The sequence below is a fragment of the Colletotrichum gloeosporioides genome (assembly GCF_011800055.1).
Source record: "Colletotrichum gloeosporioides strain Lc1 chromosome Unknown consensus_91, whole genome shotgun sequence".
In the NCBI taxonomy this organism is placed as follows: domain Eukaryota; kingdom Fungi; phylum Ascomycota; class Sordariomycetes; order Glomerellales; family Glomerellaceae; genus Colletotrichum; species Colletotrichum gloeosporioides.
Window position 1 is genome coordinate 261,497 of NW_025544736.1, and position 17,778 is coordinate 279,274.

Here is a 17,778-nt window from a genome sequence, read left to right on the forward strand (position 1 = left end):
GTGACCATTGTCGGAGATCGGGAGCTTATTGATGGGGTCCTTCGGAAGGATATTGTCTGTGACAGAACGCTCTCTCCAGGCCGGGGCCCGTTGCTTGGTATGACTTGCTCCTCTCCTTTTGCGAAGCAACCGCAGGTCAACTGATGCACCCACTGCCATTGGCCCATTTAGCCGGTATCTTTTCTGCACAGGAATTATGGCGCCAACGAACTGTGTCCAGTATGAAAACGAGGCAGCCTATCGTAGCTTTATTTTGGGGGGTAAGCTCTATGAAATATGGCTGCCAACGATTAAAGCAGCTGCTTCGGGACGTATTAGGTCGATAGCAGGGCATGTAGCCATTATGCACCATGTAAGAATTATTGCATGCATCATGCGGAATTTCACTTGGTCTGCTGCAGGTGCGGATTTTGAATGGTTGATCATGCATAATGCAACCACTACGTGGAGTTTCGGGGCTGTCGGTATACCAACATAGTCACCACGCAGGCTGCGGGGGCGCATGTATTAGTTCCCAAGTATGCAGAACACTGCCCACATAATGACTGTCACATGGTTCAACGACGCAGCCACCATTTCTTTCACAATTTACTTGCATAACCCAGCCTGGTGGTATAGTGAGGTATTTACCGCACGATACCACGCCATTCCTGGGAAGAATTCTTGCCAACGAGGCTGTGACAGGCAGGCATCAGTGAAGCGCGTAATCCAGCTCCCGAAGATCAATCATGTAGCTATTTTTCGTAGCTTTATAAGAGCAGTGCATTCCGTCAAGTCATCAGTGGCAGATAATTTTGTCGCATCCCAACAAAATTGGCACACCTGGCTTACGACAAGGTCTTGTACCAACTCTCGTTGACCGAACGCAACCATAATCTTTAGATAAAACAAACTCAGGTCTCTTATCCATGGATTTGTTTGCGAAGTTAGGCGAGGCCTATAGCGAAGACAAACTGGGAAACCGCAGGTACATTGCAAGGAGCGAGCTCGAGCAACTCGTTACCAAAGAGACCGTCGAAGAAGAGCTTCGACAAGCACATAAGCGAGGAATGTTTTCCTTGTTTCGAACAAAACGACAAGCGAGGGTCAAGCTAACCGAGAGAGTGATGGAAAAGGGACGAAAGTTATTTGCCACCTGCGTGTATCTCAGCCAGCCTTGGGGAGTCAAGCTTCTCCTCGACGCCCAATTTACAGATCATGATCTTCCTTTGACCAAGAATGGTAATTCCTTAACATGCGAGAGGAGCAGCAACAAGCGGTTCGACTGGCCTGCCGATTGGGAGTTACCAAAGCTGGACGTGTTCGTCGATAAGCAGTGGCTATTTTTGGCGCCTGTCTTCAGTACCACAGGCAATCATCAAACCATTGATCCAATGTGCCCTCTTCCTTTCTCGTCCGTGGACGAGGTGAAAGGTACAAACAACAATGTTGTATTCAAGGCCATGGTTCACCCTTCTCACCAAAAGGGATTTGAGGTGGGTGCAATTCTTTCGCGAATGATAGATCCGTTCTGGATGGCTGATCTGATTGATAGAATGAAACTCCAAGGCTCAAAGTCGCACTGAAAGAGTTCAAGTACAAGCAGGATTTTCAACAAGAGTTCAACAACCTCGACAAGATACGTGATTTAAAGCACGCGAAGCACATCACGCAGAAACTTGACTCCTTCAGGCAAGGGAACAAGAACTATATCATTTTCCCCTGGGCAGATGGCGGGGATCTCGTCGACGTATGGGAGAATATGGACGCCGAAGATAGATCGCCAGAACTTGCGCTATGGGGTCTAGAACAGATGCTTGGCCTAGCTGAGGCCCTCCAGGCTCTCCATGACGAGATGAAAGACCAGGAAAACTGTCGCCACGGAGACCTGAAGCCTGGAAATATCCTTCATTTCAAAACCAGAGGCTACGGCATCTTGAAAGTCGCTGACTTTGGCATTTCCAAGGTACATGTTCTGGGAACATTGCAGAGAAACGACCCCACGACAACAAAAGCAACGACTCCTGCTTACCAAGCCCCCGAAGGAGATTCGTCAAAGACAAGATCGCGTAAATATGACATCTGGTCACTTGGATGTATCTTCTTGGAGTTCACCTTGTGGATCGCACGCAGGAATACAGCCGTTAAGACCTTTGATGCCGTTAGAAAGGCAAAAACACCGGGTGATGAAGCTTACTTTTATGAGAAAGTCGAGAATGAGCCAGTTGTACTTCATGAAGTGCAAAACGCGTTCAGAGATCTGAGGAGTCTTGCTAAATGTGGCGAAGACACGGCATTTGGGCACCTGCTAGATATTATTGAGAACGATATGATCAAGGTCAAGGTCGAGGAAAGAATCGAAGCGGGGCTACTGTGCGATCGACTTAAAAGGGTCCTGAAGAGGGCGAGAGAAGACACCGTGTATCTGTTCAAGAATGGGTTAAGGATAGACAGCTAAGGAGTTGTTACATTGGTCTTTAAAGAATTGTACGTGGGCTTGGTGGCGTCTGTGACTTTCTGAAGGGAATTCCTCCATTCCACAATGGGGATTTTACATTGTTAAATCTGCACTCTTACTCGAACTCATTGAAGATTTGCGACGCAGCATTAATGATTTTCAATGTATTTCTCTGCTAAGGCCAGCTTCCATATCCAAGAAAGCTGTCGAATATTTGGAAGCCACATGGACTCCAATTGTATGCAGCAGATATTCTCCACTTACCTTCGCTATCTCTTCGTCGCGTTGGCCGGACGGCGACCTTGACGACCCAGTTGATAAGTCCATTGATTCTGCTAATGATAGCTGGGAATTTTCCGCGAATCCGCACGCATCCCATCCAGTGCCAGTGGACTGGGTTTTAAGACGTGTAGGGGTAGATCTACCCAGAAAGAATCGATAGACCCGGCCATCATACGTGAACGACACATGACTTCAAGAGCTTCGCGACTAAGACCCGATATAACGCATGGACGAGGACATACGCTGCATCCGTATGATTGCTTCAGGCCATCTGCAATGTCATAACTAGAATACGGAATCTGCAGTCGGATGGATATTGATCGCTGGGCGCGGGATTTTCCTCAGCTCCAATGTGAACCTATGGCGTCTTTTACCAATGTAAAATTAGCATCAGGCACATAAGCGAGCCAATGGTTGCATGGTGAGATTCGAAAGCTACGGGTGGTGTGCCACACGAACGCCTGTCAGCTGATGTATTTGACTGCGCAATCAGGCTGCTTAGATATCATCAGGCTCTGTTTCTCCACACTGTTCGTTCTCCTCTTGATTAATACAATACTCTTCTTCTCGACATCTTCTGATCTTACGGGTAAAACCCCGACGGGTCTTTGCTAGCCAACAGCGTTAGCCATTCATTTTATCGGCTCCGTCATGGCCGAGGCCTTCGCAGCGCTCGGCATCGCGGCCAACATCTTTCAATTTCTCGAACTCGGCTTCAAAGCCACACAAACCATCATCGCGACGTACCGCGACATTGATATTGATGGAATTGCTCAGCGCAACGGGGAAATTGCGCTTACGTGCTCCGATTTCGAGGAACATTGCCTCCGGCTGAAGAAAGACAAGGCTGTAGTGAAGGATGATGACTTGGCCCCGCTGTTGACAAGGTGCATCAAAACAGCGACGAAACTGAGTACCGAGGTTGACCGTTTGAGGTTCCCTCAATCTCAGCGCCACCGAATGTTGACCAAGGTTAAGATTTCAATCTTTTCTTATTGGAAACGTAACATGATAGAAGGCCTCCAAGCCGATTTGGTCGATATCAGGGCGCAGATCTGTTTCAGGCTTCAAGGGCTATTCTAGTACGTATGGTGTGTCTCCGGTATGACTAGAAGTCAGCAGTCTGAACTTAAGGTTATCCAGCGAACATCATCGTTCCCTTGCGATATCTGTGGACGCCTGGGGACAAGCGTCAAAGGCGTGGAATAGGGTCACTGAACAGAAATTGGATGTTATGGCCCAGCAGGTAAAGGACCTTTTGAAGTGGGAGTCGAAGACAGAATCTGGCGGAGTAAATGAATTGGCTCAAGCCCTGACAGCATCCGCTGAGGAAGCCAAAAGCCATGGCATCACTAGGGCTATCCTCGAAAGTCTTCATTTCACGCAAATCAAGGAACGACAAAACGAGATCCCCAAAGCACACAAGGACACTTTCGATTGGATCTTTCACGAAAATGGCCCTGGCAACTTCGTGAATTGGCTTAAAGGGTCTAACGGCATCTTTTGGGTCACAGGCAAACCTGGCTCTGGAAAGTCGACATTGATGAAATTCATCTCAGGCCACGAGACGACGAAACGTCTCGCAATGGCGTGGGCGAACCCTAAGCCACTCTTCATCGCTAGCCACTTCTTTTGGTTTGGGGGAACTAAACTACAGAAATCCCTAGAAGGCTTGCTGAGGACGTTATTGTTCCAAATTTTATCCACTGCCCCGGATGTCATCAGCAAAGTATTACCGGATCGCGTATTGGGACAATTTCAATACCTGGAGTCATGGACCCTAGAAGATCTTTATGAAGCATTTGATCATCTTCAAACCCTTAAGACATTTCCCTACCGCATCCTCATCCTAGTCGATGGGCTTGATGAGTACAGTGGCCAGGTTACCGATATAACGACATTCCTGCATACTATCACGAAGTCGCCCGAGATTAAGGTCTGCTGTGCCAGTAGACCCTGGCAGGAGTTCCACAACGCGTTCAGCAATGCATACGGTCAAATTGAAATGCACAGTCTCACGTCCGAGGATATGCGGCTCTACGTTCAAAACACTTTAGAACAGAACGAACAATTTAAGACGCTTCAGTCATCACATCAAGCGCAAGGAGAAATGCTGATCGATTCTATCTCAACGAAAGCTGAAGGAGTGTTCTTTTGGGTTTCTCTAGTTGTGAAATCACTTCTAAGAGGCCTCGATAACAACGATGGGCTCGAACTTTTGCAAAGAAGGGTCTCTGAATTTCCCCGTGGTCTTGAACCTTTCTTGAAGAGGATGGTCGAATCTATTGAAGACGTGTACAAGCCTGAGGTGGTCAGAGTCTTCTCCATGTTGCTGATGGCCAATGCGCCATTGCCTTTAATATTGTTCAGGGCTCGAAATTCCAATTTAGTTCTGGAAATGGAGACGAAGAGCTCGAGCACCGGAAGTTCCCGGTGTGAGACACTGCGAGAAACTGCCAACGCAAGAAACAACCAGCAGTCACTTCACCATGGCGAGCTACAGACTGGTGATCCAGGTATCATTGACGAGATCAACCTCTCCAATGACTTTGATGGGGGCACGAGAAGTCTCCTTCGGTACAAAGAAAGACTGCTATCACATTGTCGTGATCTGGTTCAGGCATGGCAAGTCGCCAACTCTGACCTCCCCTACCATCACACCAACATTCGATTGGGCTTTCTCCACCGAACGGTGGTTGAGTTTCTCCAACAGAGAGAGAATTGGCCTGCGATTGATGACCGAATCTATCTTGATCGATACTTCTTAGCGAGATCCTGCCTCTGCGTTCTTTCGGCCACCACGATCCACAAAAATGTCAATACGGACTTCATACGATGGTTTTTATACATTCTTCAAGAGACGAGTTCTTGGACCGATGACCTGGCTTACAATGATGGCTACATGCTGTTTCGTCGATGCGAAGAGCTCATACAAGTCCTCAACACCGGCACAGAATCCCTCCTGGGACGTAAGGATGTCAATGTGGATGGACTTTTTCGATTACTAGCAATTTCTCAGGCACGCATACTAATTCAAAAATATCAATACGAGCAGAGCGATCAACACGCCAATTACATCCAATACTACGAGGACCGAAAGAGCGATTCTATCCTACGACATATCCTTCGCGGCTCAGGGTATATTGAAGTTGGTGACCGTCCTCGGGAAGTCATGTCGGACTTTGTCGACTTGGAGTTGCTGAACAACGTACTCAAGATCGACGGATTCAAGAAACACATTGTTCAACCCCAAAATAGCGGGAGGTGTCCCCGTTTGCTCAGCGTCTGGGAAACATTTTTCACCAGACTCTCAAGTCCGGCCCACGAATTGAGACCACGAAACGGATACGAAGCATGCGAGATAATGGCCAAGAATGGGGCGGCAAGAGTGGCATTCATACCTGGCCAAAGAGATGTCGACGTGATGCAGCATCTGAGGGAAACCAATACCTTTCCCGAGGATAAAATTAGAGCACTTGAGTCATTGTTCCCATCAGATACGTCCGCCGATCAAAGACAGCCGAAGAAGAAAGGAAAAAGGCCTGCTCGCCGTAAGGGTAAAAAGAAAACATAGAGGGGGGCCAATGTTGCTTGTAGAGAAGTTGTGTTTGTTTTCTTTTTATGTATGTGCCTCTGACTCGTGTGTGGACACTCAAGTTAGCCGTTCATTTGGCTTGATGTCGGCAAGTTGTGGAATGCAGATCGCGTGGCATTACCTTGATCTGAGCGGGCCTCATAGTTAAAACCGTATCTCGTGAGTTGGGGGACAAACCACTCTACGGGCGCACTTAGCAATCCTTGAGTACGAATGTCCTTTGCAGCATTTACTGCATCCTTGAGTTGCATGCCGTAATAAACAAAATCTTCACTCACTATGATGGGACTCGCCATGACCATGAATCTGAGGATGGGCTATGAAAACCTTACGAGTTCACTTTGATCAGATCACAGTTGGTCAAAAGCACCATAATACGCATCAATCTGAATAACAGCCCAGCTCGGAAAATGCTTTCACCCCCACCAAACGCCACGATGCAGCCGTGTTTCTCCATCACCGTTGAAAACCCTCCCAGACCAGCAATCTCATCCGCTCGCCTTCAGTCTTCACCCAGACTCTCCCGCACACAAGCCCTACACCTCCTGCGGAAATCCTTATTCTTGCCCTCCCTCTCTTCGCGAAACATGCGCGCAGCCTCAACATTGGCAGGCGACTCGTCGTTGGGCCCGTGGAACAGGCTGATTGTGCTCAGCAGGATCGTCTCGGGGCTCTGCACGGGGCTCCAGCGCTCCGAGGCGGCCTCGTAGCCGTACTGGTCCTCCTCCGGCGGGTGCAGAATCGAGATGCACAGCCGGCCGTCCGAGTAGATATTCGGGTGGAACGGGATCGGGGTCTGGAAGGTGAGGGAGGGCGGCATGAGGGGGTAGGTCTGCGGGAAGGTGAGGCGGGCGCGGAAGTTTCCTCCTGTGCGGGCCGGGAGCGTTAGCTGGTGTGGGATAGGCATGGGGTGAAGAGGATGGAGAACGTACCGCCGTAGTACTTGCAGTCGTCGCTGATCATGAGCATGACCTCCCACTCGAAAATGTTGTTGTCGTTGACCAGGCCGCACGAGATGCCGGGGATGTCCTTCCCCGTCTGCATCTCCTTGAGCTGGCGGCGCAGCAACGAGGCCGCCGCTGCGGATGACGAGGCCATCGGTGCAATTTATTTGTGGATGTGTGTTCGTTCGGTACGTAAAATCGATTCGGGGTTTTTCTCCTCGGTTGCGTCAAGGCAGCTCGTGTCTAGGGGCCAAAGAAGGAACTCTGATCCAATCGGCGAGGAAGGCAAGGTAACGCGTAGAAGGGACGACTCGACGGGGGAAATCGTCGCAGTGATTCGGGTTTGCCCGTGGTTTCGCAGGGTCGAGGACGCGTTTAGACGACAGCGTTGCTGTGGATGGCGGGGAGGAGATAGAAGGCAAACGGAGCTGTCGTGTGGTGAGGTCGTCGAAATCGGAGCCATTGCGTGTGGGGTTACCCGAACTGCAGGGGGCCGGGGGTGGCGTCTTCACCGAGGCTCACCGACTAGCTTCGGTGAAGACACCCAAATGCCTGACCGACCACCGATACCATCATCACCCAATTCCATAGCCCATGACCAGATTTCACCTACTTGCATTGTCATATCCTCAACTCTAAACCCTTACCAGACTGGAGGGAGGGGGTATCATTTGTGTTGCATGCTGATCCAACCATCCACCAATCACTTCTTCTTCGACGTCCCAAACCCGCTAATCCCCATCGCAGCCATCATATCATCCTCGTCGTGCTCCCCCTCAATCCTCACATCCTCCCCATACTCCGTCTTCACCTTTTCCGCCTCCTCCGCCTTCACCCTTCTCCGCTCATCCGCCTCCTTCCGCTTCCTCCTCCTTTCCTCCGCCTCCTTCAAACTCTCCTCCTCCCGCAGCGCCAGCCTCTCCTCCAGACTCGTCACCTTCTCCTTCTCAAAGTCCACCTTGCGCTGCCACAGCATCTCAATCCGCTCCCTCACCTCCTCCGCCGTCGCGCGCCGCACCTCCGTCGTCTGCCCCGTGTTCGCCAGGTGCTGCGGCGTGTTGAGGTGCTCCACGAACTGCTTGTTGTCCTTGAACGTCAGGTCGCACGCCTCGCAGTAGAAGCCCGCGCCGCGCCCGCGTTTGCCCACGCCCGCGCCCGCCGGGACGAGCTGCGTCTTGCCCACCTGCGCGCTGAGGTCCAGCACGGTGCGCCGCGCCGAGGTCATCGTCTCGTTGCCCGTCAGCGGCTTGTGGTACTTCTTGCCCGCGAGCTTCGCCTCGTAGCGCGCCTTGGACTCCTCCTTCTCCTTGGCCTCGCGGTCTTTGGCCTTTGCGGCGTACTCGTCGAGGTCCCACGTCTTGCGGAAGTCGGTGTCGCCTGCGGGCGCGCCGTACGCGCTGCCGTTCTTGTCGGCCATTGTGTGTGTTTGTGATGCTTCGGTGCGTGAACGCGTAGTTTCGGTCGGTATTCTGTATTCTCGCCCGTCGCAGGTTTCGATGAATCGAGTTGGGGAGATTGATGGTGATTGATGGTCGACGTAGGATAACTGATGTTCGGAGAGCGCGGCCAACAGTCCCAAGACGCGTCGATGATGAAATTTGGTGTCTGGGAGATATGGCTTGACTGGGGACCTGATTAGCGGATGAGGCTGCAGGGATTCAGGCCAGGGAAAATTGGGAGGGGCGGACGAGACATGGTCCAGGGGCGTCTCGGTGGTGGGGTTGCAGCGCTAAAAATTACCTACCCCTCCAACCCCTCCCCCTCCAAAGCCGCAGAGGAAAAAAAAAAAAGTAAATGGACATGCGCTCGGTCTAGAAGGCGTCGACTCATTCTTCTGCTTTTGCGACCTCGAGAGCAAAACAGCTTCATCCCTTCCTCTATTTACCCCCAACAGAGCCGCCAAAATGCTGTACCTCGTCGGTCTCGGTCTCTCTGACGAGACAGACATCACCGTCAAGGGCCTCGAGGTCGTCAAGAAGGCCTCCAGGGTCTACCTGGAAGCCTACACCAGCATCCTGCTCGTGGACAAGGCCATCTTGGTGCGTCTATCTCCAATCACACCTCTGTACACCCCTTAGAGTAGGCCAATCCGACTAACATATCATTCCCTCTGCGCAGGAGAAGTACTACGGCCGCGAAGTCGTCATCGCCGACCGCGAAATGGTCGAGTCCAACAGCGACGAGATCCTCCGCGACGCCCAGACCGTCGACGTCGCCTTCCTAGTTGTCGGCGACCCCTTCGGCGCGACCACGCACACCGACCTCGTCCTGCGCGCGCGCGAGCTCGGCATCCCCGTCTCGACCGTCCCCAACGCCTCCATCATGTCCGGCATCGGCGCCACGGGCCTGCAGCTCTACAACTTTGGCCAGACCGTCTCCATGGTCTTTTTTCTGGATAACTGGAAGCCGGCCTCCTTCTACGACCGTATCCGCGAGAACCGCAGCATCGGCCTGCACACGCTGGTGCTGCTCGACATCAAGGTCAAGGAGCAGAGCCTCGAGAACATGGCGCGCGGGCGCAAGATCTATGAGCCGCCGCGGTACATGACGGTCGGCCAGTGTGCGGCGCAGATGCTTGAGATTGAGGAGGAGAAGGGCGAGGGCGTGTACGGGCCCGATAGTCTGGCGGTTGGCGCGGCGAGGGTGGGCGGCAAGACGGAGAAGTTTGTGGCGGGCACGCTGAAGGAGCTGTGCGAGACGGATGATATTCTGGGAGGACCGCTGCACAGCATGGTTCTGCTCGGAAGAAGGGCGCATGAGCTTGAGAGGGATTACATTCGCGAATTCGCGTTCAACAAGGAGACGTTTGACAAAAGCTGGGAGGCGGATTATGGGAAGCAATAGTCATCATTCATGTCCCGTTCTTCGGGTTGTTGGTGCTGATTCTTTTCCCTCATTCCCTCAAATGACGCTGCTAATGTACATGTTCTTCATTGACCATAATCACCGCAATTAAGAGGAAGCCGAGCGGTACTGCTCGACCTCGGAGGACGAGATCTCGCGAAGCTTGTTGACGTGGGCAGGGCTGCCGGTCACGATGCCCTCGGCGACCTGGGCAACCTTGCCAACGATGTTGGTGTTGCTGATGGCGTACGTGGCGCTGACCGTCTTGACGCGGATGACGCCGATACGGGGGTCGTTCTCAGAGCCGTCGTGCTTGCCATCGCCGAGATCACCGAGCCATGCCTTCAGCGAGGAGCTGTAGTGCTTCTTGACGATGGATCGGTCGGTGAGGACGCTTGACACTCCTGAGATGGAAGCCCAGTCGCCGGAGCTGTTGTAGAAGGCGATGTTGACGTGGGGATCGCTGTCGATCTCATCCGTCTTGTGGGACTCTGTGTTGGTGAAGAAGAGCAGGTCGATGCCGCCGTTTTCCTGGGAGGCGTTAGGATTTCTGGCGCCAGCATGGGGCGGAAATAAGCTTACCGTGGCTGCAACACCCATGCAGCGGGAGACGAGGGCGCCCGACTTGGCATCTCTGGTCGTCATCATGCCGAACTTGCTCTTGTTGGCGAAGTTGACGAGGTCCTCGACCTTGTCCTTGACGGAGACATTGGTGTCCTTGTTGGTGGCCTTGTAGGGGTCGGCGGGCTTGTCGCCGGTGGAAGCGTTGGAGAAAGACATTGTGACTAGTTTGTGGTGTTTGTTGAATGATTTGTTTGCAGACGAGGTCAATTGGACAGTCGTTCGCAGATGAAGCTCCGTTTGCTAGTATCGTGAAATGTTGTGTGTGAGAACAAGATTGATCAGCCGCACTTTGGACAGCTCCTCCTATTTGAACCCCAAGGCCAAGCTGACCTCATTGCCATAGCTACCACAGCTGCAGAAGGAACGGCCATTTCATCATAGAAGGGCGCTCGTTACGTGACTGCTGCCCCAGCGTTGGGGAGCTTGAGCTGTAATGGGCAAGACATCATGACGTCAAGAGCGGAGGGAGCACCTGCGGTTCCTGCACAAGCTGCACAACGTGCACAAATCGTAGCGCGATGTGGCACGATGGGGGCACCGCGATGGACGCATTTTATGGGGATAATTCATCATTGATCGTCTGTAGTACATCTTCTAGGCGCTGGTCCAGAATGTGCGCCGCTCGATGTTTGGGCCATGGCCACGAGTGGGTGACATTTGCGGATGATGATTTTGAGGGGAAAGCAGCATTGAGAGGTCTGAGCTACCTTCCTACCTACAGCGTATGGATGCAGTTTCCTGCGCCCAATGGCAGGGAGCCATTCACCACGTCGCGTGGTACAGGAATTGCCCGTTTGGGGAGTGTCACTCAGCTTGTCGGGGTCTGTGCCTCTCGTCCTTTTTTTTTTTCTTCCCTTTTTTTTTTCTGTTTCTTTTTCTGCCCTCTCATTGCTCATGCCCTCGCACGGACATGAGACACAAGACAAGCCAGAGTGACAGCCAGCAGGCTAGGCAATTCGGCCGAGCTTCAGCTTCCGGATCTTATGTACGAGAGGGGTCGTCTGCGAAGACGAAGCGAAGACCAGACTGGACGCGACGCCCATGTCCGCCGTGACAGCTCCGCGATCCGATCTTGCGATCAAACAGCGATCGTAAGGCATTACGGGAAGCTACATCCACAGTACAGAGGTTGTACATAATTGGGTCTCTCCCCCGCAATTGTCATGCCCATTGAATTTCGGATGCCAGGCGTGCCAGGGTCAGTCACTTCAAGCTCTCGCACTTTGTAGTAAGGTCGTCTGGCGCGGCGGCAACTTGAGTCTAAAAAGGAGCTTCCCGCTGGAGCAACGAGCAGAAGTGGCACGCTGTCCGCCAATACGCGTGCGGTGCCTTTGATATTGAGAGTTTGCAGAGGCGCAACTATGTTGAAGCCTTCCGCGATCCTGCAGCATCCACGTACCACACGACTGGCGCCGACCGTGAGGACGACAGGCGAGAGAGACAGCAGCACGAAACAACAAGTCGTCAGATAAGACACCTCACCCACGCACCCACGCACCCCTGCCTGCCGACCTGCCTGATGGATGGCGGGCTGGGCTGCCCCTCCCCCTCCCTCGTCACCATCCGTCCAGACTGTCCCGCTCCGGGCTCCAGGTCCCGGCCAGGTCCAGGTCCAGGCCCCTTCCCTTCGCGCATCCGTGGACACGCATCGTCATTCCCCCATCCCGCTGGGCATCGAAATCTTCAGAGTCATCAATGCAGCTGTGATGCGAGTAATCTTCGGGCAAGTGCAGCCGCCCCACATTGTCGGGAGGTCGCCAACACAATTGGTGCACCGCTGCCCTTGCCTGCCCCGATGCATTGTCAATTCGTGGCAGTCCGTCCAGGCTCGTTCCTTCTCTCTGCACCAGATTCTGCATTTGCACCTCAGGCAGGGCGCATTGGCAGCAGGCACAAGGCAGGAGGAGACAGTCTTAGCCGTAGATGCCATAGCTGAAGGGAGCATCAAGGCAGATGGACGGCAGGACTGAGGTAGATGCTTTTGCTCCTGCTCCTGCTCCTGCACCTGCCTTCCCGAATCGCCAGTGCTTGCAGCTTCCCTGCCAGCCGCAGAGCAAAGGAAGGAGCCTAAATGCGAATATGGAAAGAAGCTCTCAGTTCGGAGTTTCGGCGGACGTCGGCACCGTCAAAGCTGAGACGGCTTTTCACTGGACGGGCACTGTACACTTCAGGTAGGTGCCAGCACCTCAGCCAGTGGAGGAAGGAAGGCATTGGGCGGGCTCTTGCTCTTTCTTTCCCCATGCATGCAGATCCAGCCAGCACCAGCGCCTGCCACTGACCACCGTCCACCGTTCCGTCCACTGCCCACCTGCCCATTCATCATTCATTGCCTGCAGCCAGACCTTCCGTCGCTTGTCGCTTCCTGCCTTCCATTGCCTCCCTCCCCCCTTCCGTCTCCTCTGCCAATAGTCAGTCACAGTCTTTTTTTCCTCGTGATTGCCCGCCTTGGAGCAAACGTCGTCCTTTTCTCCATCTTCATCCTTTCCACCTCATCCCACCTTTCGATGCAGAAAAGTCCAGGACTGAACTGCCCCAGTCCGTCTTCGCTCTGCCCGCAATCTCTCGCCCCTGTCGACTGATTCACGGAGTTTACCCGGGACTGCGCGCTGACGGAAATTCCACGACCGATACGACGCCGCGCCGACTCAGGAGAGCGAGAGAGCACCTCACACTTCAATCCGCTCTCTCCTCGCCATCTTTCCGCACTAATTGCCTCCCGTTGGCTTTTCGTCCGACTCCATCCTCGACCGTCGTCGGCCACCTGGAATCGTCATCCGCAACTGCCGCTCGATTTTCCCCCATTTTCGCGACTCATACGCCTTGTCTCGACTTTCTTTCCTTCTTATCCTTCACTCTCGCCTCTCCGTTTCCTCCGTCTTGACTCTGCTTGTCTGACCCTGACCCCCAATCGACCCCTCCACGAACGTCAGGACGAACGCCCCATCCCACATCCCTCCCAAAACCTTCGTTTCACCTTTCTTCATTGAGCCGTCGGTTGCATCGCAAACACGACTTTGTTCATTCAGCGGTCATACCCTGCCTCATCGAAACTCTGCCCCGAGCTTTCATCGCTGCGAATTTTTTCACTTCCCGATGAGCTTTTTCGGCGATTGAATTCGACGCCGCTTATTTGACCTGAAAACCTGCAGCAACGCCCAACCTGCCTGCGTCGGCTCCTCTCAATCAACTGCCAAATTCCCACCCACGTCTCATTCGTCACTTTTGTCGGACGAGTTCCGCTTGCATTGGACCCGCAAGCTGACTAACCAATTCAACGTCACTCCAACTTCATACCAGTGATTGCGCCAGCCCTTCACGATGGCGCATCGCGACATGGTTGGTTTATCTTCTTTTTTTGCAATGAATCTGCAGTTTTCTGACCTAGCTACAGGATGTCGTCATGCCTTGGGAGTGTCGTGATGTGGAGGACCAGGCCGAAGCTCACTTCAATGCACCCCTGCGCGGCAAGAACAAGGCACTTACAGACGAGAATGCCAGGCTCAAGAAGCTGCTTCGCGAGAACGGAATCTCCTGGTCGCCCGTATCAGCCAACTACCAGAAGCACCACCGTCCCAGCGGTCGACGCACGCGGTCTTCCATCTGCTCCGAGTCTCACCCGTATCCGTACCTGCCGACCGAAGTCTTGCTGCGAATTCTAAAGTACTCCCTGACGTCCAACAGCCCCATCATTGATCCTTTGTCCAAGCTGAAGCCCGAGAACCTCACAACTGGCGAGCGCACCCGCGACAATCAAATCGCCATCCACTTTTTGGCTACTTGTAAGGCCATGTACGAGGAGGGAAGCCGCATTCTGTGGAACCAAAACACCTTTGTCTTCACCAACCCCGATGCAGTCCGCAACTTCGCAGACCTCGACTTCGCCTACCGCAAGAACGTGAAGCACGTCAATTTTCGCATCATAGCCCAGTACTTTGACGACAAGAAGCGGAAGCACAAGCTCGACCGGTCCTACCATCCGTCTCTCAAGAATGACGTGACTCTTCGGACTATTCCCCGTGTCAACGAGCACACTTACGCCCGTGCCGGCTTCCGCTGTTACACCTGGGGCCAGGTGACAGATTTCCTGCGTGCTCTTCGTGCCCCGTACGACCCCAAGCACGACAAGAAGCTTGTTCGGCCTCGGCTGTTCCCCAACCTTGAATCGCTCCGCATTGATCTCGTCAATTTCATGGACGACTTTTTGCCAATGCCTGGCAGCGACCTTCACGACATGGCGTCGCATGAGCTGGGATGCTCGCTCAACGAGTTGCAGGTGACTGGATTGCCGATAGATGACGCGGGCAGCAAGGCGACAGCGGAGCTTACCGGACTGCTCAGAGACGAGGGCCTTTTCCTGGCTGGCTTGCCTTCCTTCGTCCAGCTGAAGAACAACTTGAAGGCCCTCTCTGGCATATCCAGCTGCGCCCGTGTTGTGAGGGCTTGGAAGACGCTGAAGCCCAAGAAGACTGAAGGAGACGCTGACGATCACGACTCGGACTCGGACTTGGACTTCGACGACCACCATCACCCCCGTGAGCCCATCATGCCTCCTGCGCCACGGGAAACGGGTCACCCAAAGTCAACTCCGAGCCGCAAGGATCTCACGATCTGGAAGCGAGTCCCCAAGACTAGGGATGGTGACGAGCGCCAGTGGACTGAGTTCTGTCGTAGCAGCGGCTACCCCATGGAGGATGTCGAGGAATACATGAGTGACGACGAGCTCGGAGTTTGCCCTTGCTGCGGAGAGCCCCATCCTAGTTTGTTGGAGCTTCTCGAGATGGAGGGCGACGATGATGACGAGCTTTGAAAGATTAGGTGAGAAAGGGGGCGTTGTATCTGATCTCGACCGGGGCGAACACTTGCACATCATGGCACGGAGTAACATGGACTGATTGGCTTTGGAAGAACTATGACTATGAATTTAAGCAGGTAGGTCACGGTTCTCGGAAGGAAAAGCTCACGGAGTTGTGTTGCTCAGGTCATGAGATTATGATACCACATTCTGCTAGGAGCACATAGATACCACTTGTAATGAAACCCAGAGGTCGCCTCTGTACGCATCAAATCAATCTGTCGTTCTTGTTCTAAACAATGTCAGCTTTCCCCATTTACCAAAGACTTACCTATACTTTCGCAGACTGCCCAGCAGTCGCCTCTTTTCCCGTATCTCAGTCTCCAAGTCCTCCAGCTTATCCAGCAACTTGTCAATATCGGTCTGAGCTTCAGAGAACACGTCCCGGAGCTTGAACACATCCCAGTCCGAGGAGACTTCATACTTGTCGACCTCCAACACCTTCCTCCTCCGCCTCCGGTACCCATCAACCCGCGGCGCATACAAGTCAAGAAACCCCGTGCCGGCCTCCACGCCGCCCCATCGCCCCCTCTCCCGCCGCTTCGCATCCTCGATATCGCGGTTCACGTCGTGGACACGCCTCTCGACCTCGATCAGATGCGCCTGTAATCTGTCTATATCCTGGCATGTCGCGGCGATCAAGGCGCGGAGTTTCCACGTGTCCCATTCCGCGTCGATGTCGGCCTGCGCGACGCGGAGGGGTTGGTGGGGTGGCCGCGGGAGGGCGGAGGGGGTGAAGAGCGTGTCCCAGTCGCGGGCGAGGTCGGTGGGCGAGAGGAGGGGCTGGGCGGACTCGTAGTCGGAGAGGAGGCGATGGAGGCGCAGGAGGAAGGGGGTGAGGGAGATGGAGGGACCGGTGAGGGAGTGGTAGGTTGCGACGCCGGCGGTGGGGAAGGGTGAGGGAGGGGGGATGGAGGGGGAGGTGCGGCGGGGCGGGGGAGGACGGGGGACCATGGGTGTGTTTTGGGGGTTGTTGGTAGGTTTGTGGATGGGGTTTTGGTGTTGAGGTGGTGGGGGGGTTGAGAGGAGATGTAGGCGCCGGGTAGTCGGGCGTAGAACGACTGTTTTTGACTCAGTTGCGGTATAAAGGTCGTACCTCTGTCATTGTCTTCCCACAATATCGTTGCTCATGCGTTTGACGAACAATACACACCTTGGAGACGGCAAAACCAAACGAGGGAGTAAAGACAAAAAAGGACAGGGGAATGAACAGATGTGTTTAACAATGAAAATAAGAGGTGGTACCCAATTTCTCAATCAGTACTCAAGATCATGTTCATCTTTGTCACACAATATCTATCTCATGAAGAGTTTTGAACGAAAACGACTATGTAGAGGATGAGTTGACTCAGTTGGGTTAGCAACGCCGTTGATTGATGATAACTTTAGTGTTCCAAAACACCATCAACACGTGGTAAGACGTAAGAATAGACAGGCCTCTGCTTAAAGTAGGCGTGCTTCACCGAATTACGTCAAATCGCTCATCCATAGTGACTCATTACACACAAGAAACTTAGCGTTATTGGAAGATTTGAGGTTCTGTCGTCGTGAGGTTTACACTTCGATACGAATGCCCTATTTCCGTCGTCGTCTTTCCGTAGGGGACTAAACACTGCGTCGCCGCGGCAGGGGCCTGCAAAACGTGCGAGACGGATAACAAAGAAAATGTTTCAGACGTTTTTTTTTTTCCTATTTCTTTTTCATTCCCCTCTCCCCCATTTGTATCTATCAGTAACAACGATGCAGAGTAGCAGGCTGATGAACCTCGCAGCATTCTTCAACGGATTTTGCCGGTGAAAGGCAACGGTTGCAGGGGTTGTGATAAGCGTCACCTTTTCTCAGCGGCTGCAGGCGATGCTGCCCCGGTGCAGGAGTCACCGGGGTGTGTGGCCAATGAAGATCCAACGCCGAGCAACTCGCCCACATCCCAAGCACAAGACGTCCTCTCCCCCCAATCACATCGCAGCGGTTTTTATTCCACAAAGCACGATTCCCGCGTCCGCCGAGCAGTTCCAACCGCTGTTGCGACATGTGTCATTTTCATCGTTGTTGGTTCGCGTGAGCTGTAAGTGGGGCCGTCCATTGGAACCCCCATGTTGCATTCGGGCCATATTTAGGGGGGAAGGTCCCTTCCAACAGACATCGAGTTTGTCTCCCACTTGCATGTCCCAAGCCAAGGTAGGCGAAGAACTCCGGAATT

The 17,778-nt window shown here is 53.3% G+C and overlaps 8 protein-coding genes across 8 annotated transcripts; 4 read left to right on the forward strand and 4 right to left on the reverse strand.

Annotated features, from left to right (window-relative positions):
* Positions 1-908: 908 nt before the first annotated feature.
* Positions 909-2,437, forward strand: GCG54_00008230 (Serine/threonine-protein kinase Chk2; the record flags this gene model as incomplete). The annotated part of the gene is made up of 2 exons (XM_045408201.1): positions 909-1,475; positions 1,535-2,437. 2 exons carry the CDS (start codon positions 909-911, stop codon positions 2,435-2,437), a joined length of 1,470 nt encoding a protein of 489 aa, XP_045257935.1.
* A 933-nt stretch (positions 2,438-3,370) lies between these two features.
* Positions 3,371-6,293, forward strand: GCG54_00008231 (uncharacterized protein; the record flags this gene model as incomplete). Its single annotated transcript, XM_045408202.1, has 2 exons — positions 3,371-3,801; positions 3,863-6,293. 2 exons carry the CDS (start codon positions 3,371-3,373, stop codon positions 6,291-6,293), a joined length of 2,862 nt encoding a protein of 953 aa, XP_045257936.1.
* Positions 6,294-6,816: 523 nt separating this feature from the next.
* On the reverse strand, positions 6,817-7,412 carry GCG54_00008232 (Ubiquitin-conjugating enzyme E2 15; the record flags this gene model as incomplete). The annotated part of the gene is made up of 2 exons (XM_045408203.1): positions 6,817-7,181; positions 7,247-7,412. The coding sequence occupies 2 exons, from the start codon at positions 7,410-7,412 to the stop codon at positions 6,817-6,819; spliced, it is 531 nt and encodes a 176-aa protein (XP_045257937.1).
* Positions 7,413-7,961: 549 nt separating this feature from the next.
* GCG54_00008233 (U4/U6.U5 small nuclear ribonucleoprotein component snu23) lies at positions 7,962-8,675 on the reverse strand (the record flags this gene model as incomplete). The annotated part of the gene is made up of 1 exon (XM_045408204.1): positions 7,962-8,675. One exon carries the CDS (start codon positions 8,673-8,675, stop codon positions 7,962-7,964), a length of 714 nt encoding a protein of 237 aa, XP_045257938.1.
* Positions 8,676-9,123: 448 nt separating this feature from the next.
* Positions 9,124-10,102, forward strand: GCG54_00008234 (Diphthine methyl ester synthase; the record flags this gene model as incomplete). Its single annotated transcript, XM_045408205.1, has 2 exons — positions 9,124-9,297; positions 9,377-10,102. Coding segments are annotated over 2 exons (900 nt in total), but the record flags the coding sequence as incomplete, so codon positions are not given.
* A 108-nt stretch (positions 10,103-10,210) lies between these two features.
* GCG54_00008235 (Protein bli-3) lies at positions 10,211-10,882 on the reverse strand (the record flags this gene model as incomplete). Its single annotated transcript, XM_045408206.1, has 2 exons — positions 10,211-10,633; positions 10,685-10,882. The coding sequence occupies 2 exons, from the start codon at positions 10,880-10,882 to the stop codon at positions 10,211-10,213; spliced, it is 621 nt and encodes a 206-aa protein (XP_045257940.1).
* Positions 10,883-14,044: 3,162 nt separating this feature from the next.
* Positions 14,045-15,533, forward strand: GCG54_00008236 (uncharacterized protein; the record flags this gene model as incomplete). Its single annotated transcript, XM_045408207.1, has 2 exons — positions 14,045-14,062; positions 14,118-15,533. 2 exons carry the CDS (start codon positions 14,045-14,047, stop codon positions 15,531-15,533), a joined length of 1,434 nt encoding a protein of 477 aa, XP_045257941.1.
* A 312-nt stretch (positions 15,534-15,845) lies between these two features.
* Positions 15,846-16,532, reverse strand: GCG54_00008237 (uncharacterized protein; the record flags this gene model as incomplete). Its single annotated transcript, XM_045408208.1, has 1 exon — positions 15,846-16,532. The coding sequence occupies one exon, from the start codon at positions 16,530-16,532 to the stop codon at positions 15,846-15,848; it is 687 nt and encodes a 228-aa protein (XP_045257942.1).
* Between the last annotated feature and the right edge of the window lie 1,246 nt (positions 16,533-17,778).